General features: G+C 43.9%; 1 protein-coding gene across 17 annotated transcripts in view; it reads right to left on the bottom strand.

The window, feature by feature from the left end:
- DLG1 (discs large MAGUK scaffold protein 1) overlaps positions 1-20,054 on the bottom strand; it is an 890,153-nt gene that overhangs the window by 344,047 nt on the left and 526,052 nt on the right. For all 17 annotated transcript variants that reach the window (XM_029615884.1, XM_029615888.1, XM_029615886.1 and 14 more), the window contains one exon: positions 2,487-2,643. In XM_029615884.1, coding sequence (XP_029471744.1) covers positions 2,487-2,643 — 157 coding nt within the window. The remainder of the gene's footprint in view (positions 1-2,486; positions 2,644-20,054) is intronic.

Genomic DNA, 20,054 nt, shown 5'->3' with positions numbered 1-20,054 from the left:
CTAGAGACTTGTTGAGGAGATTGGTGGCCCCGGCGACATGCAGCGAGCTGGTGGCCATGTCTAATTGTAACGCAGGCTTCGCGGGCATAGTTTTACAGACCTCCACAGAATCCAAACAGTCCAAATTACCATACAGAGATCAAAAACAGACCAAGCAGCCAGAGGCACCAAACTATGTCTGAAACGGATGAGTACTTCAATAACATGCCCTGTCCAAAATTTAACATACAAGTTTGTGCGCCCAAAAGGCGGTAGACTTATTAATCCATGTCGACCACACACCCCTTACCAGATATCAATTCTCGGCAGTTCTCAATATGGCCCTCATAAAAATTGGACATAATCCTAAGGAAATCTGGACACACTCGTTCAGGACAGTCGTGGCACCAGTTCAGTGCAAGTGGGTTTGAACACAGACACCATCCAAAAAATCTGAAGATGGAAATCTGATACCATTTACACTTATATCAGACCCACTAATAATTGAATACATAACCTTTCTTAATCGACCTCTTTTCACAGAGCTACTGCAATGGCAAAGGTATGTCTGGATCATCGGACACTCCTTTGTTCACTGGGCTGCGAGGAGGGCATGGGTTCGTTCTTACAGGTTGCACTTGGATTTGGTTATGCAGAACTTTCACATGGATGGGTCAAAGAGGAATGACCTGGGACCAGCTTCACCAATCATGCAGCATAAGAAAGACACGCTGGCCAAACCTGAGGCTCTCGTTGTTCACCTCGGTGGTAACGAATTGGGAGCATCATCGTGTGTACAGCTAATAAGGCGCATAAAGAGTGAATGGAAGGAATTAGTTTCCTGGTTCCCCAACTTGTGTATCAAGTGGTCAGACATTATACAGAGATTAAAAAGGCAGGATAGCAAATTATGGAAAAGAGGTCGTAAAAAAGTGAACTGAAACATCACGGAAACACTAGCCAAATTACACTGGCTACCCATTGAACAAAGAATTCAATACAAAACACTATGCATTATACATAAATTAATACACAATGAAAAAGCAGACTGGCTGAACACAGCCCTTCGTGTACATGTCCCAAATAGGAATCTGAGATCTGCCAACAAAGCACTCCTCACTATTCCATCAGTCAAAACAGCCAGACTCACACAAGTAAGAGAAAGAGCCCTATCCCTTGCAGGACCCATACTTTGGAACACCATGCCCACAGAGTTGAGACTACAAAGCAACATCAAAGCGTTCAGAAAAAATCTAAAAACCTGGCTATTTAAACTAGCTTACCAAAAAGAGAAAGGTGAATAGTACTCAAGGGAAAGCAGGTACGAACATGCGAACAACAAACTCATAACCATAATCAATGTGTGTAATTTTAATCAGACTAAGTTTCACTCTTTTAAAGATCAGCAAAAGAATGAAAGTACAATGATAAAGGTAATCTTGTATCCTAAACTGTAAGAATGTGAATCGGAAATGACTCAGTACACTTACCAATTTATATCATTTACAAACTATGTTACCGACCCTAAATTGGCACCTATGTAACTTAAGAGACGTTAGCCTCATTTTATGTGCCTCGATGTAAACCGTTGTGAAGGTTCCCACCAAACGACGATATAGAAAAATTGTTAAATAAAATAAATAAATAAATAAACTGGCAAGTGGGGTGGTTAGGAGGGCAGCATATACGTCACGACTGGGCTGATGATGCATATGAAGGGTTGTACAGATGTGACTGAATCCACCTTTCAGACATTGGTCATGACCTTTTCAATAATACCATACAAGAAGCCATTGAATCCTTATTAATTTGAAGAGGATGCAGCTTGTTGGGGGCATGAGGCAAGTGATAGTACCTCATGCTGGTGGTGAGTGCACGAGCCATGGGGGGCCAAATTGGTAGGTCTTGGATGGGCCCCCTTGCTAGGAAGGTCATGGCAGGGGGTCAGATGAAGGAGTTGCCTTGTTAGGAGACACGGTGGGCGGCATCCGGCATACTTTGTGTTAAAATTAAAATGGCTCGTGTTTCTTATGGTAGTTACTGTCACAATTGTTAATGTTACAATAAAGCTGCGGCCTCTTCAACCACCAGAAAAAGGCTTTGCGTCAAGTTGGTGAAAGAGTACTGAGTCGGGGGTCAGGGCAGGCCTGAGTGCACCCAATCTGCGGATCTCGATGTTAATTTGCAGAATTTAAAAACTTACAAGAATTGTAGCTTTTATCCATGTCTTAAAAAAATATATCTGAAAAGAAGTAGAATTATCAACTATAGGTAGATGAGGTATTCATGTTTACAATTTGTTAATATGAACTTTAAGACAGACAAACTGGTCTTTACAGAATACCATTTTTAATTCTTTTGCAATACCCACTTTGCCAAATGTTCTCTCATGTTTGGTTATTTATGGGAAAAAAATCTTTGCTGGGTAACTGCGCTTTTTCCATTCTTAAATCCTATAAATGAATTTCCAAAAATTGCTTTGAAACAGAAGTGATATTGAATCTTACCGATATAATCCGATCCCCTTTTCGGAGCTCCCCACTTAGATCAGCGGGTCCTCCTGCTAGAATGAAAGAGATAAAAATGCCTTCTCCATCTTCTCCTCCTACAATGTTAAAGCCAAGCCCGGTAGATCCTCGGTGCAGTACAACTTTCCTTGGTTCCCTGAAAGCAAACATTTATTTTCTTAATCCTGGTGATTTTTCTTGAATTAACAAGAAAAATGAAGATAGGAAAAAAAATAATTTTTATCTTGATTACAGCATATTATTTCGATTACTGATTTTAACTTATATGAGTTTCATTCTTTACTTATATAGAAAACCTGAATCTGAATTTTATTGTTATACTCATTGAGTATTTACACCTCTCAGAAGTATATATGAATTTCATCTAACAAACAGTTTAAAAAATATATCTTGTCTTGGTGGGACAAGCTAACATGGACAGCCAAAAGATGGAGCAAATTAAGGCTAATACATTTACCCGATTAATAATTAATTCTAAAATGAGTCAGTTTCATAATGTTTTTATGTTAGTAGTAATGCAAGTACCAATCAAATGAAACCTGAGGAAGGTTCCCTTTAGTCTAACAATGGAAACTGAAACCCAATAAAAGAGGACAAACTGACAGCAATCAATACAGATTTACTGATTAGATGGAAAGATGTTATGGTAAAACCTGAGATCAGGTAAGCTCTGCAATATTGTATCAGAATGGGCTAACTAGATGGGACCTTATCAATCATCATTTTCTGTGTTTGTAAGGCAGCCTTCTTGTAGTTACATAGGATAGTGTTACTATTTAAAGAGCTCCTGTGTCGGCTGAAAAACTCTGAGGTTCAGATATTCCTCCCTGTAGTGCAAACTACAGCTTAATATATAGTTTTATACCCAAAGAAATATTTCCCCCCTCCCTCCAAGTTTGGGCTTTCAGCATATGCCCTTTTTACCAATGCTGCAAGCAACAGCAGTGAGCTCCTGCAGGGAATACAGTATATACCCTTTGGAGATCATTTCAATTATGCCATGTCATCAGACTTGAAATGCATCTAAATAGGGTGAAGGACAAAATCTTAGCACTTAATGTTGAAAGAATTGTTGCATATTTCTATGACTCTCTTCCTAATTCAGAAATGACTAAGCCGAGAGTTTATCTATTACAACAAGACACTCTAAAATTATTCAGCACAGTAAAAACTCTAGAATATGCCACCATTTTATATCATTTTCCCCAGTACAACAACTTAGTTGGTCACCTAAGATACTCAACTTCTTTCTAAAGCTAAGCAGACAAACATTACACAACATGAAATCTATATCAAACAGAATAACTTCTGTTCATAGAATATCCAAACAAACCTCTTATGACTTAAATATGTATACCCTAAAGAAAAGGAGAGATGGGGAATATGATAGAGATATTCAGAATCCTCACTGGCATAAAGCAAGTTTGCTTACTGTGAACGGTGTTTTCCATAGATAGCAGAATAAATTAGCCATTACATGTGGGTGATGTCATCCAGCGGCAACAGATTCAGCTCTCCTAGCTAGTAGAGATCTGAGCTCTATGAGCATGTATGGGAGTTCCTGCGCGGGTGTTGCCTCATGAGCCTCTTCAGTCAATATCAGAGCTACTTCTAGCTAAATAGTCAACTCTCCAAGGAAGTGGGCAATTATTCCATGGCTAATTCATCCTGCTACCTATAGAAAATATATTTTTATGGTAAGTAGCTTGCTTTTTCTGTCAATAAGTAGGCTGAATTAGCCATTATATGTGGAAAGTCCCATACAGAGGGAGCATCTGCTTAGTAAACAACTGGATCCCACTGTTGAGAGTAGACTACAACGAGAACACATTACACAAAACTGCTTGTCCAAATTCACTGTCAGTCTTTGAGAGGTTATCAAGACAGTAATGGAACAAAAAGGTATGAACTAAAGACAAAGTTGCAGCTTCACAGATATCCCCTCGATGGGTACTTCTTGAAGAAGAGCAACGCAAGACACATGGCTCTCACTTGATGAGCTTTTACAGAGTCTGTGACTTGCAGCTCTGCTAAGGCATAGCAGGGGTGAAGGCACTCAGTAAGCCGGTTAGATAAAGTATGTTTGGTGACTACTACTCCTAGCATGATGCAGTCATACAGGACAAATAGCTAGGAAGTTTGACAATGCAGTAGAGCTTGTTTCTTGTAATATGCTAAGGCCTGTTTGCAATCCAAAGTATAGAGGACTTTTTGCTTTCAAGTGCAAGAGGCCTTGGAAAGAAGGTAGGCAATACGACGGATTGATGGCTATGGAAAGCAGAGATTAACTTTGGCAGAAATTTTGGGCGAGTACAGAGAATCACCCTGCTGTAGAAGAACTGCATATATAGAGGGTAATGGACAAGACCTTGGAACTCTCAGATTCTTCTAGCCGAGGTCACTGTCACGAGGAATACCATCTTCCATGTCAAAAACTTGAGAAGCAGGCTCAAATGGCTCAAAGGGAAGAACCACATTCTGGTCTCATGGAACCAGGGGTTTGACATGCCATAGATCTTTCATGAAATGAGATATCAGTGGATGAGTAGAGCTTGATTTGCTGTCCACTAGTGTATGATAAGCTGCTCTAGCGCTGAGGTGATCTCGCACCAAAGACCTGAGTCAGAAAGATGGAACAAGTATTTCAGCAGATGTCTGTGTTTACAAGAGAATGGGTCCAAAGCATTCTGTTGGCACCACTTGAAATACTTGTTACATTTGAAGGTATAATGTCTTCTAGTTAAAGGTTTTCTAGAAAAGACTACTTTTTCCACAATCTCCGTAGGTAGCTGGAAATCTGCGATCACCGAGCACTCAACATCCAAGCTGTCAGGTTGAGGGCTAAGAGTTGGGATGATAAAGCAAATGTTGCTTACCTGTAACAGGAGTTCTCACAGGACAGCAGGATGTTAGTCCTCACATATGGGTGACATCACAGGATGAAGCCCTGTACGGAAAACTTTTCTGTCAAAGTTTCTATAAAGCTTTGACTGACACTGGCACACTTGAATGCAATGAGCATGCTCAGCCTGCAATTATCCCTGGGACCACAGGTGTCTCCCTCAGTCTCGTCTTATAGCTAAAAGCGCAAGCGAAACTAAAATAAAAGTAAAAACGTATACAGACCCAACTCCGCGGAGAGGCAGGTGGGTTTCTTGCTTTCTCACAGGACAAGTAGGATGGTAGTCCTCACATATGGGTGAGTACCGAGCTGAGGATGCCCGAGAGTGCACCAAATGCACCCAAGATGCGCAAAAGGCGCAATGACGGGGGTGGAATTTGGAACGAAGGGCATCCTGAAACCCTTAATGGATTGGTGGAAGGATGTTGGGTAGTTAAACCGAAAAGAATAGGAGTAGACGGACTAGCCAAAAATGGAGCATGCCGGCTAGTCATATCTAAGCAATAATGGCTGCGAAAGTATGGAGAGAGCTCCAGGTCACAGCCAGATAAATATGTACGAGCAGCAGCGGCCAAAGGTAAGCTATGGAGGCTGGGACGGACGCAAGAGTGTGGTTACACACAGTGTTGTAGTGAAATGCCTGCTTGTTGGTAGGAAAAAGATACAGACTGTCAATTAGGAGGAATAGGTCTGTTTGCCCACTGGAATTCGTAGCTTGGCTCTTGCCACAGAAGGAAAGGGTTAGGTGGAATTCCTATGGAGTGTAGTGCGGTCGAGATAGAATGCAAGTGCACTATTACAGTCCAAGTAGTGGAAAAAACCCTCTCGCTTTGGTGAGAGAGAGGTCTTGGGAAAGTGGGCCGAGTATATTCTGAGTAAGGTGAGATGCAACGTCTACCTTAAGAAGGATATGAAGTTGAAACGGGACGGGGTTCACTGTTCGATGCGGACGCAGAGGGCAAATTGGGAGAAAGGCTGATACATCACGCATTTCCAGCATAGCTCTATGCTTCAACAGCAGGGGAAAAAAAAACCTGATGCTTCACGCATATCCAGCATAGCTTCAACGGCAGGGGAGAAGAAAAAAGGATTCGCACTCACAAAGCGGGGAGTAGCTGGCTTGTTACGGCGGTTACTACCCCAAATCAAATGTGCCCGATACTTCACTTTCGATGCATATCCAGCATGGCTCTCTGCTTCAACAGCATGGGAGAAGACTGATACATCACGCATTTCCAGCATAGCTCTCTGCTTCAACAGCAGGGGAGAAGAAAAACTGATACTTCACGCATATCCAGCATAGCTCCCTGCTTCAACGGCAGGGGAGAAGAAAAACAACCAATAAGGGCTGTATAACATAGTCTGGGTAAAACAAATAAGCATGGGTGTAGCTTGCTTATTGCGGTGGTTACTACCCCTACTACCCCTAACTAATCAAGCTACATATTTCACTTGGATGCAGCTCCATCATGGCTCTCTACGTTAATGGTGGGGGTGGAAGGGAAATAGAACCAAGAGCTAAGAGAAACAGATAAGTATGAGAGAAAAAATGTGTGAAGCTTGCTGGGCAGACTGGATGGGCCGTTTGGTCTTCTTCTGCCGTCATTTCTATGTTTCTATATGTTTCTATGTTTCTATGAAAACGTAAAACCACTCGGTCACGGAGAAACGCAGGGTCAGGTGAGTATGTAACAAAGGTGTGTAACTCACTGACCCTGTTGGCAGAAGTGATGTCTATGAGGGAAAGAGTTCCCCATGGCAGACCGTTAAGTGAGAGGAACGGAAAGGCTCGAATGGAGAACGTAGGAGTCTTGTAAGCACGAATTACATGTCCCATTCCGTGACTAGTGAAAATGGGGGCGGCTTGATCAGTGGATAATCCATGGTAAACTGACTCAGAAGGGGTTAATCGGGTATCCCCACTCCCAAGTGGTACGCCAATTGGAACCGGGGTGTACCCATGTGAAGGATGTCTCGGGAGCAGAATCCGAGGGAGTAAGAAAAAAAGAGTGGTGTAGAAAAAGGAAAAAGGGTAAAACCCTTTTGTAAGCGTCATGTGGTAAATCATGCCATTTTGAATGGTAGGATTTGGGTGTGGAAGGGTTTTTGTGACGCTACCAGTACCTGAGAAGATCAGTGCTTCTATGATATGAGACTGACTTGTGAGAAGGCGAATTGGTTACTGGTGTGATAGACTGAGAAGTATGGGAAGCATACTGGTCTCGGCCAGGACGTGGGTCTGAGGAACAGTGAACCCCGTCCCGTTTCAGCATTAAAAGAGTGCTGGCTATGAGAGGCAGCAGAAGAGACACATATAAGAGGGCCATGATGGAACAAAGGCGCCTATGGGAACATTGGAAACACGTGTAGAGAGGAGAATCCGTGCACCCTATGGTTCGATGCGGACGCAGAGGGCAAGTTCGGTTGACCTCGGCGCTAGAAGATTTCTCTCGCTACACATGACCATGGAAACCTATATGGAGAAGGTCTGATAATGCGTTCAGTAAGTCTGTTAGATAAGTGGCCCGAGGATGCATGGAGCGAGCAAGGGCCAAGGGTAGAGCTGCGGAGCTTCCTAGCAGAGCAGCTGAGAGGTTATTTATTTATTTATTTATTTATTTATTTCAAATTTTTATATACCGGCATTCGAGACAGCAGTCACATCATGCTGGTTCACATAAAACAGGGGTGCATAGTAAACATAACTATAACAATGGTGCTGAAAAGGCAGTTACATATAACAGGGTGATAAGAACTTGGCTGAGAAGGAAGAGAAAGGACAGGATTAATTGTGCTTGTGTGTTGGAAAAGCACATTATCCCTATGCTGTCTGTCTCTATGCACAAGGATTTGTTGCAGAGGTAGTATTGGAAGGCATAAGGGCATAACTCATGGCTACAAGCTCCAGGAAGTTCATGTGAAACTGAGCCTGGAGCAGAATAGACGCATATTGGGTTGAGAAGATGTTAGGTCAAACTTTACAACCCTGAGTAGATGCAAGCATTAGCAGGACCAGACTAGGTTTTGGTTCTAGATCTGCAATATGGATGAGGGACGAAAGTGGTTGAACAGCTTAGACCCACTGATAATGAAATTTCACTGAACCTAACCCATAGCAATTTTGGATCTATGAGGAAAGTGCATAGTGAAAAAACCCCATGGCCCGACAATGAAAGAATTGAGGGGCTGAAGTTATGGAATATGCGCACAGGGACATATAGGAATTTGTTAGAATGTCTGCGCGGTTGATGGACAGGAAGGTCGTTGTGACTGTGGTGTCCAGAAGTGTTCTATAAGGGATTTATGGCAGTGACAGCAATCCCAGGTAGTAGATGTATAGTGAGTCATGAAGAAGTTGGAGCTCCTTGCTTGGATTGACTGTGGTTATGCAGCTGTCCATGCAAGGAAAAGCGTGAATGATGATGTACTCCGTAGAGAAACAGCAGTCACAGATAGTGATTCAATGAATACCCCAGTTGCCGAAGCTGGTGCAACCGGCAGAGCTTGGGATTGTAATATTGTTGACTCACCATGAAGCACATAAAAAGATTAGAGGCAATCTACTTACTGCGATATGGAAACATGGTGACGAGAGACACCATTTTACCTGTCCCTTCTGAAGAAAGTTGATATTTCTGAGGTCCAGGATGGGCGGAGAGTAATTACTTTCTGTTGAAAGAAAGCATAGTGAGATTAAAACTCCCCCCACCCCCTGCGCTTTGAAGCGTCCGGGGGACTGTACCCTGAACCTTGGTACAAAGTGGGGTGGCCACTCTGATATCCGGCAAGTTGAGAGACCAGGAGGTGTCCAACTGGTGGGGCTGATGTAATCAGGATATCATGTAATCTCCCACGGGAGGGTGAGCGGTAAAAGTCGTACCCGCATTTGTGTGTGCTATACAAGAAAACATCGAGACCTGTCGCCAGGTATCGAGGTGGACTTTCAATTGAGACAGTGTTTGCTAAATCTCATGTTTAGCAAATCAGCGAATGCATCTGGAATTTCGGTCCTTAATTAGGAACCAGAAACCACAGTATTAATCAGTACACAGCCCCGTTGCTAACAACAGGAGGATGTCCTGATGTAATCGCAAATGTTTGGTAGAGAGGTTCTCTTGGTATTGTGTACAACATAGCTGGCAATAGTGACACTAATACAGCTCTTGGAAGGCCAGACGACCTAGAACCCATCAAACCATATGGCCCGGTTTAGAGAACAGGTCTCAATGGGATTGTCGCTGAAGCGGGATTAAAATACGAGTATTTACCATCCGTCGTGGATCGAAGAAGGACGAGCCGGCGAAGATAGATGGCTCCGTGGATTTCAGGAGTCATCGAGGGATAACCTGGTGGACGTAGACATCCAACTCAACTCTGTAACCTGGTATGGTGGCACAGGTACAGAGGAGTCCAGGCTGAGCATGTCTGTCGCTACCACATTAATTTGTGGAGGTACAGAATCCCACACCGGTGTCGGTGGGGAACACCTTGGGTACAGGGGAGCCATTTTTGACTCGTGAACCCGGCCCTCGTTGCTGCGGCTCGATGTCTTGTTATACCAGTCCAGAATTCTTTGGAACTCGTTCCGGTGTTTCTGGAGCTCCAAGGACTGCCAGCACTGTGTGGAACAGTGGCGCTTGCAGTGGTGATGTTGATCGGCCCGGGCATTCTCCAGCACCGAGAAGGATAGCACCAATGTGCTGGATGGCATCGGTGGCGGACGGTCACCGTGCCGGTGACAATGAGTGCCACGATGTTCGGTCTGGTCTTTCCCCAGTGCCGAGGTGGATGCCCTCGCTGTCTTGGATGGCGAATGTTGACAGACTGTCAGCATGCCTGCACTGCTCCTGGCACTATGTAGTGTCGTAGGCTAATATGGGGCTTTAATAAGAACCCAAAGCATGGAGCACTGTGTTTAGGCGCGGGCATTACGTGGAGGTGCTATGTCGGTATTGACGGTGTCGATGGCGGCTGAAGTGGCCTCGAGGGCATCGTCAAAAATATACATATGAAAAACATTGATGACCTGGGCAGAGCAAGGATAACAGTGACGAAAGCACTGATGGCATCGGCGTAGGTATCTATGGAAAAGATGTGGCATCGAGAAATCGAAAAACATCTTTGGCATCGGAAAAATGATGCCAGCATCAACTGAGTCGATGACCGCATCGATAGGAACGTCAAAGACATCGATAGAAACGACGTGGGCGTCGACCGCATCGATGTATGGAGGCGGGCGCTGACGGCATCGATGGCTTGGCCACGGGCATCGACGGCATAGCCATGGGCGTCAATGGCATTGACTTGGGCACCAATGGCGTCGATGGCATCGATGGAATAGACAATGGCACCAATGGAATCGACCTGGGCATCAATGGCACAGATTGAATCGACAATGGCATCGATGGAAGTGTCCTGGGCATCGATGACTGATAAATGATGGCATCGATGGAAATGACCCTGGCATCGATGGAAGTGCCCAGGGCGATAATGGCACCGACCCGGGCATTGATGGCACCGATGACACAAGGATGTGCATCGATGGCACCCATCCGGGTAGTGATGGCATTGATGAAACCCAGGGAAAAATCAGTGCCATGGATGAAAAACATGGATGGCATTGACAGAATCGATGCAGGGATCGATGGCATCAATGTACCGCGGGGGAGGGGTACCGATGGCATTGAAGAATGCAGGATGGTCTGGAAGGGGGTACCGACGGTAGTGATGGGGGCATCGACTGCGCAAGGGTACCGAGGAAATTGAAGGACCTGGATTCAACAGAGGCCCTGGCGGCAACGGAAACCGTGGAAGTCCCTGTCCCACTAGCGCTAATAACCAGGCAGAGTGTTGCAGCAGGACACTCGCAGGCTATGTGTGGCTAACTATGAAAACATAGGGAGAGGGAAGGCCGCAGTCGGTTGGCAGGCCAGGGAGGTGACAGGAACCGACCGAAAAACAGGGCATAGTACTCACAGAGTGTTGAATAAATGTACGTGAAGGGAGACCCGTGCAGGGAAAAAGTGTCTGTGAAGTAAAAGTTTAAGTGTTTCCGTGTAGAAAAAGTGTTAAAATTTCTCACAGAGTTCCCAACCGCTATGCTTACTGCAGAGCAGAAAAATGAAGACTGAGGGAGACACCTGTGGTCACAGGGATAATTGCAGGCTGAGCATGCTCAGTGCACTCAGTGTGCCAGTTTCAGTCAGCTTTATAGAAACTTTGACAGAAAAGTTTTCCGTACAGGGCTCCATCCTGTGATGTCACCCAAATGTGAGGACTACCATCCTGCTTGTCCTGTGAGAAAGTGTCTTGTCTTCCTGAGTTAACCATGCAGGTTCTGTTTCCAGATGTATGGGTGAACTGCTGGATAGTTATACCAGATCTGTCTGGGCCACCAGCAGAGCACAATTCTGAAGCATTTTCTGCACTCTTTTGGCAATAAGTGGTATTGGTAGAAAAGCATACATGAGACTTTGTTCCCAATCAAGGAAATCATTCTGAGCCAATCTGTGATCCCTTGGCAGAACTGAGAAAAATTAATTTAGTTTTGTATTCTGTTGTGATGTGAATAGGTCCACTGACAGCAGATACCACTCATGTGGCTGAAAAGCTCTGCTGAGTCAATCTGCCAGCTCGTTGGAAATGCCCAGCAGATAGATGGCCTGTAAGCCAGTTCCAATTCCTTTCCACCCAATTTCAGATCTTCAGGGTTTCTTGGCAGAAAGACCATGATCCTGATTCTCCGTTGATTGACATAAAACATGGCAACTTGGTTGTCTGTCTGAATCAGGATACTCTTTCCCTGAAGGAGATGAATGAATGCCAATAAGGCTTGTCTTATTGCTCTCAACTTCAGGAGGATGATTTGAAAATGGCTCTCGAAGTGACCAGGGGCTCTGGGTTTCACAGGATTTGCCCCATCCTTTTACAGATTTTAATAAACTGAAATTGCTGGAGGCGTCTGTCATAAATACTACTTGGTGGGGTAGTGAGCAAAGAGGGCTGCTTCCTGAAAAACTCGGGAGCACAACCACCACTGCAACTCTCACTTCCTTGTTGCTGTAATGCACATCACAGATGACAGCATTTGATTTAGATAATCCCACTGGGTACACAGACTGGAGATAGTGGATGTGAAGGCAAGTCAGCAGAAACACATGAATTGCCACTACAATATGGCTAAGATCATGAAAATCTTCCGAGCACCGGCAGGTATGTTGCGGCTTCCTGGTGCCCCAGTTGTGCTTCTCTCCCTCTCCTCCATCACAGCAAGATGCAGATATTCTTCTATCATCACTGCTGCTGTCCCGTCCATGCAGGAACAGCAACAGCTAGTGGAAGCTAGCAATGTCAGCAGCAGTGGAGTGCACAGGGGGAAGAGAAGACCATGCTGCATAAAGTACCAGCAGGCCCAGACCAAAATGAAGCACATCCAGCGATCAGCGATGGGAGAAAGAACAGAGTTAGCCCCCACAGCTGATGAGATTCTTTGTTTTCGGGCTGCAAGGGCTGAAGGAGGCGGCAACTGTAGCTGCCATTTGTGCTGGGGAGGGAGGGTATCATGAATGAGAGTGAGCCAGAGGGAGAGAAAATGTGTGTATGATTGAGAGCTGGTTGTATGCAAGAGAGCGTGTTTGTGTAAGTGTGATTGACAATATGTGTTTAAGTGAGAGCATGTGTTTAAGAGCATGTGTGTGATTGAGAGAACGATTGGTTAGGAAGGTGATATGTTTCTGTGAGAGATAGACTGGTCAGGGAGGTGAATGGTATGAGAGAGAGAGAGAGACTGGTTGAGGAGGTCATTGGTGTGTAAGAGACAGACTGGTCGTGGGGTCTAACTGGTGTCTGTGTGTCTGGTTGTGGGCCTTAAGAGGACCGTGAGGAGAGAGCTTCAGCAGCCACTGATGCTTCTGGTGTGTACTTTTGGCCTGCAAGGGAAAGGAGTAGGAGAGTTGCTAGAGAGGGTAAGTAAAGGTGGCTTTTTAAGTTTATTTTTCTTGGTTGACCGCCATTTTAATTAGTGGGTATTATGTAATGTGTCTGCTGTTTTGAAATATTTTATTGGTATTTGGACAACATTTAATAATTTATGAATTTTTAATTGTTGAATGTTATTCTGTACATCAGCTGTTTTGAAATATTTATTAGTATAGTTTTATAATTATTTCTGTGTCAGAATCCTTAGCAGCTTGGCTTATTCTGTTTTCCTAATAGGAGGTGTATTAGTGTTTAGGGCCTGGTTTAATATTTGTAGTGTTGCCTTTTCACAGATAGGGTTTTTACTGTTTGAGTGTGTTCCATAATGCAGGTGTAAGTTTGAATTAGTTTATGTGCATTATTGCAGATTCTGGGACTATGTTGTGCTATATTTCTCTTTCCATTTCTCCAGGTTTAAAATGCATACAGAGTGGATTTTTTGGGTTTCCATATTTATAATTTGTGATCTTTCTATACTTGATGAAGGTCAGTTTTATGTGTGTGACCGAGGTATTTTACTAGCATGTAGGCATTTGTATCAATCTTATTTGTTGTGTTTTCTCAATGGAACATGCATTGATGGTAAATTACTGTATTTCATAGGAAGGGCTGTTACGCCTGGTAGTAGAGGGAGTTTGTTTTGCTTTTACTGAGATGTCACAGAACATCTTTTTTGTATGATGAGTTGTAGGGGTAATGCCCTAGTTTTGGTCTGTACCCATTTGTTGGGGCTTGAGGAGGTTCCTGTGGATGCAGCATGTATGTTTACATTTAGCCCTATGATTGTCACATGTTCAGTGTGTCACGCATGTGAGAAACCATCTGTTAGGTGTGTCCGAACTGAAAAAAGGTGGCGAACCACTGGCATAGAGAAGCTGGTGGATTAGTGATGTCATGGTGTACACTTGGTCAGAAGATAGAAATGCTCTGTCCTGAAGAGAGTCCGCCCAAGCCCTGATGAATCTGAGATGCTGAATGGTTCCAGGTTCAACTTCTCAATTATTTAGGAACCCCCAAGAGCTACAGAAAGCAAATCACTGAGTGTAGGTAACAGAGCACTCTATCTTGGAAGTTCACTGTGATTAGCCAGTTGTCCAGGCATGGGAAAACTTGCCTTCCATAACAACACAGTTGCACCACTTCTACCATGAGGCATTTCAGAAAAACCCTTGGGGCTGACGATAGGCTGAATGGGAGTACTTTGTACTGAAAATCAGAGGAATCCACCTGGAAGCGAAGGTAGTGCCAATGTAAAGTGTGGATGAGTATGTGGGCCTTGAGATGCAGGGCACATATTCAATTGTCCTTCTGTGTGTAAGAGAGAATCATGCTGAGGGACTTCATTTTGAATTTCTCTGAGTATATATTTGTTCAGATGTCTCGTCCAGAATGGGCCACAATTTCCCTGTTTTTTGGAGGGATGAAGAAATATCAGAAATAGAAGACCCATGAATGTTGGGTCATGTAGATTTGCTCTATCGCTTGTTATTGGAGAAATGATTGGATGTCTAGATGAAACTGGGGTAGATGAGATGGATATGGATGGAGAGTTGAATAATGTGGAAGGAACAGTAGCCAGGATAAATGCAACCAGTACCCAGACTCCATGATTTGGAGGACTAAGGGGGGGGGGGGGGGGGGGGGGGGGTTCTTGGTGATGACACACCACTCTTCTACAAAATGCTGGATTCTTCCCTCCTACTGGAAGAAAGGGAAATGGATTGCTAGAAGAGTTCAAAAACTAGTCCCAGTTTAGGCTGGGTCTGTTGGGTGGTCTTTGGCCAAAGATGTTCTCATTGTCAAAGTCTGAAAGGAAGAGGCTGCTGACATTTGGCCAGAAGGCTCTGCAGATGGTACTGTTGAAAAGATTGGTAGGGCCGCCTCTAGAAGTATGATCACTTGTATGTGTAGAAGGAATATCTTGAAAAGGAGAGCTGTTCAGGAGCCATTAAGAGATTGTACTTCCACATTTCAGTCATTTACCTGTGTGACCATTTCTTTGTGCTTCTCACTAAAGAGAATATCCCCAAGCATGGAAAGTCCACCAGTTTCTCATGATTGTCCTCACAGAGACAGCTTGCTTGAAACCATGACATATGTTTAATCTTGATGGAGGCTGAGGAGGTACATGCAATAGAATAAAATGATGTGTAGACAGACTGGAAGAAGTGGCGAATGCATGGCCCCGATTAGTAGGCTGAAGAAAAGAATTCAGCTTCTGAATGCAGTCATGGATGTGCTGCACCATGTAGAATTGATGGATGGATATATGAGTGGTAAGCATAGGGCTTTGAAAAACCTTTCTGCCAAAGTTGTCTAAAGTTTTTGTGGTGTTTTCTTGGGGGAGAGTTTGAATAAATTTGTGTCTTCGCTTTTTTTCATAGCAGACTCGACCACTACGGATTAGTAAGGTACTTAAACACTGAATCCCAGTGATTGTTGGACCCTATATTTGAGGTCCAGCTTTCTAGTCATAAGAGTGCCTGAAATGGGAGTTTCCCCACATTCTCATATGAAGCATATTGAGGATGTTGTGAACTGCAAAGGCTGCTGGTTCAAGTCAGAGTGTTCAGAATCTGTAGAAGACCAAAGAGTTTAGATCGGGGGTCTTTGTGGACATGGATGCCCAGCATTGTTCCCATCTTTTCTACAAACAGAATAGGTGAGATCCTAAGATGGTGAAGTGTGGTCCGGAGAATCCTGAAGTGGGTCAGAGTATACCAGTAGAGTCATCCTCTGAACTTAAGGGGCTCACTTATCCAGAACTCTAGTGACCAAGACGACAAACCGGGAAATGCAGCCAATTGACTCAGAGAAGAAGCTGCCTAGTCCACCACCTCTGACCAACTGGATTCTGCTGCAATAGAGTGGGATGATGACAAATCCCTAATTAAGGGTTCTGATTATGAGTACACCCTATTGGCAAAATTGGGACTCCTGTCTGTGGAATCACGGTAGCAACAGTGGAAAGGAAAAGCTGGAATGTTCCTTCTGTCTCCTTGGTTAGAGAGACAATGAAACTTCACCAAACCTGCGATATGATAAAGTGACTGGTGTGCCCTCTGGCCTGGCAAAGGCAGTGGTACATACTCTTCTGAGACCAGAGCAGATTCCTGCATTAGAATGGGCAGCTTGTTGGAGGCGAGTGGAAATATGGAGCACACTGGTTCTGCAGTCTCCAGGTAAAGCCCTTCCACTACTAATCTAGGTAGGGTGAGAGTTCTGGTTATTGGAGGGGGCAGAGGCAATCTGACTCCGACTGCAGCCCTAGGATGGGGTTTGTACAGCTGTGTTGGTAAAGCAGCCTGATAAAGCAAAGGCTGAGATGGATGCATCAATAGTTTAAATGGAGTAGAATGCTTAGATGCTTTAGATGACAGTGCACTTCGACAGATCTTTAATGAGACACATTGAGGAGTCCAGTACAGCACAATGGTTTTGCATTGGTGGAAGCATTGGACTACGCTGTGTGCCCTTGCACTGTGCACCATGTTGTTGTGCAGTTGAGGATCTGATGCACCATGTGGTTGAAGGAGTCAGAGCATTGAGTGTACTAGTGTGTTGAGGATCAATGCATTTAGCGCATCAGTGTAGGATGCGTCAGGTGACTCAGTGCATTGGGAATACTGATGTTCCTTGTGCTGATGGCCGCTTCGATGGCACCAGTGCAGATACACCATGCTTTGAGTGCCTATGCTTCTCTGATGTAGGCTACGATGGTTCCAACAAATGATGCCACTTTGACTTTGATGCAAGGTGGCTGGTAAAACTTGACCTCGCAATTACAGCCTGAGCAGGCGGGGGAGTTTTAAAGGAATTCCTGCTCTTTTCCTGGCGAGGAAGATGCTGCTGTACTACAGGATGAAGATCTGCTGTGACTCTGGAAAGATTTATGTAGTTCTGCAATTCGAAGCATCCTGGAATACTGCGAATAAGAGGACATCTGTCCACAGGCATAACAGTTCTTCTGGTCATGATCCAGCCCGAGGCATCGATAGCACAGCTCGTGGCAGTCAGCGAGGGATATTACCTTGCCACAGATGAAACTTTTAAATCTGCTTGCCATTATGGACTTTTTTCCTAGCCTGGTATGTTGAGAAGACAGAGCTACTCTTTTTCCTTGTCTTTTTAAATTTTAAGATAGTACTGAATAGTGCTTTTGTGGAGCTGTAGGGGCAGCTAAACAACTGAGAAAAATAATTTTCTGAGGCAAAAAATCACCAAGAGATATTTAGAGAAAAACATAGGTAGAGACAGCGTACATGTCTGTGCTTGTGCTTGGACAAAAAATGATTGAAGAGGCTTATGAGGCAATGCCTGCATGGGAACTCCTGCCCAAGCTTGGTAGAGCTCAAAGCTCTATTAGCTAGGAGAGATGTCTGTTCGTTGCCGCCGGATGACATCATCCACATGTAATGGTTATTTTAGTCTGCTTACAGACGGAAAGAATCACGCACAAGAATCAAATCTTTTTCAGAGGATAGAATGCTCCATAAAGATGTCATGGCATGAGGTGCCAGAGGGGTAAGATTAGGGAGCAACATCAGAAAATATTTCTTCATTGAAAGAGTGGTTGATGCATGTTAATCCCATCTACTGGTGATAGAGGAACAAATGCTAAGAACACACTGGATAAGCACAGAGGTAAGTGATGGGAAAGCCAGAGATTAACCTGGGTCTAAGACATTGTGACAGGAATGAAATGGTCCTCATCTGCGTATTCTATGACAGTGGAACAGTATCTGGGAGGTTGCATTATTGCAACAACCCATCCTTCATTCTCTCAATAGCTGAGATAAGGGGAGCAGGGATAAGAACAAAACAGGCAGATAAACATCACAGCTTAGTGATACTGTAGGATATGCGAGGCTGAGTTAGACCAGAAGGTTACAACCCCCCAAAAAAATACTGGGTAGGTGTTAGCAAATAGGTGGAAAATAAATACTGTCCAGCAAAGCCACAGGGACTGAAGAGAGACCAAATGTTCAGGCACCAGACTCAGTTGGGTCAGATGGTGGACCCTTTCTGCAAGTGTCCATTTCAAATTATGCTATCTCCCCTAACTGTAGTTCCAAAGAAGTCCAGTTAAGTACAGGCTTACTCCCAACTTGTCATATCCTGAACATAATTCACTAAATTAATAACTTGCCCTCGGAAGCCTGCTCAGGGCAGTATGCTTCCTTTAATAATGTGATCACACTGTTCAGGCACTGCAGACACAATGCCTTAATGGCAAAGACAGATATTAAGTCAATTTTTTGATTGTTCTTGATGCATCTGGATGGATTTCCAGTTCCAAGTGCATTCTTATGTTGACAAATGTTTGTCTATGGACTGTTTGATTTTATGTGCATATTTAAAGCTGTTCAGCTCATTTGTGCATTCAAGGTCTCTATACCATCTGCTAAATAAACCCAAGAAATTACCCAAGAAAGTTATAATTATATCTGGGCCTTCTATCTTTTCATGTGCCAGAAGAATGCCAAAATATGCTACCACAGCCTGAAAACTGCAGGAATGATGTACAGGACTGCAAAGCCTCTAGGCACATAAAACAAATCATCAAGGTATTGCTTAATGCTCTTGCTCCTGGTCTCCCAAGCCATGACCCATTTGTGCATTGGGTCTACAGAAAATTATGTAGAGTAGTTAAATCTCAAGCAGATTGTGATGAATTGCAGACAACCTTGCGAGACTGGAAGATTGGGCTTCCAAATGGCAGATGAAATAAGTGCAAAGTGATGCATATAGGGAAAAATAACCCTTGCTCTAGTTACACAATGTTAGGTTCTGTCCTAGGAGTTACCACCCAGGCAAGAGATCTAGGCGTCATAGTGGATAATACATTGAAATTGTTGACCCAGTGTGCTGTGGCGATCAAAAAAGCAAACAATGTTAGGAATTATTAGGAAGGGAATGGAAAATAAAACGGAAGATGTCATAATGCCTCTGTATCGCTCCATGGTGAGACCATACCTTGAATACAGTGTGCAATTCTGGTCACCGCATCTCAAAAAGGAAATAGCTGCACTGGAAACAAATCATGAAAGGACTTGAACAAGTTAATGTAAATCAGTTATTTCCTTTCTCAGATAATAGAAGGACCAGGGAGATCGCCATGAATTTAGCAAGTAGCTCATTTAAAACAAATCAAAGAAAATTCTTTTTCACTCAGCACATAGTTAAGCTCAGGAATTCATTGCCAGAGGATGTGGTTACAACAGTTAATATAACTGGGTTCCTAGAGGAAAAACTCAAACTTTTATGGAAATTAATAAGCAATAGTAGCTTGTGATTTATCTAATGTTTGGGTACTTGCCAGGTAATTGTGACTTGGATTGGCCACTGTTGGAAACCGGATACTGGGCCTGATGGCTCCTTGGTCTGACCCAGTATGGCATATCTTATGTTCTTATGTCCCTGAAAATGTCTATGGTGGAGACTTTTTTTTTTTTTTTTAAAGTTACTAGGTTGCAGCTTAGTTTAGAAGGGTGTAGGGTAAATCTACAGACTGCCCCACTCCTTTGGTGAGGTACCTGATCCAAGGGTGTTATGGTGATAAGATGGAGACAGTTCATTATTCCATGGGGCTGCTGCCAAGGAGAAGGAGATCCATTTCCCTGGATGAGTAGTCTGGAGTAAGTGGAGCAGCATCATTACTGCCGGCT

This window comes from Rhinatrema bivittatum, chromosome 9 (assembly GCF_901001135.1).
Source record: "Rhinatrema bivittatum chromosome 9, aRhiBiv1.1, whole genome shotgun sequence".
Taxonomy (NCBI): Eukaryota; Metazoa; Chordata; class Amphibia; order Gymnophiona; family Rhinatrematidae; genus Rhinatrema; species Rhinatrema bivittatum.
This window is presented reverse-complemented; position numbering and strand designations above follow the sequence as displayed.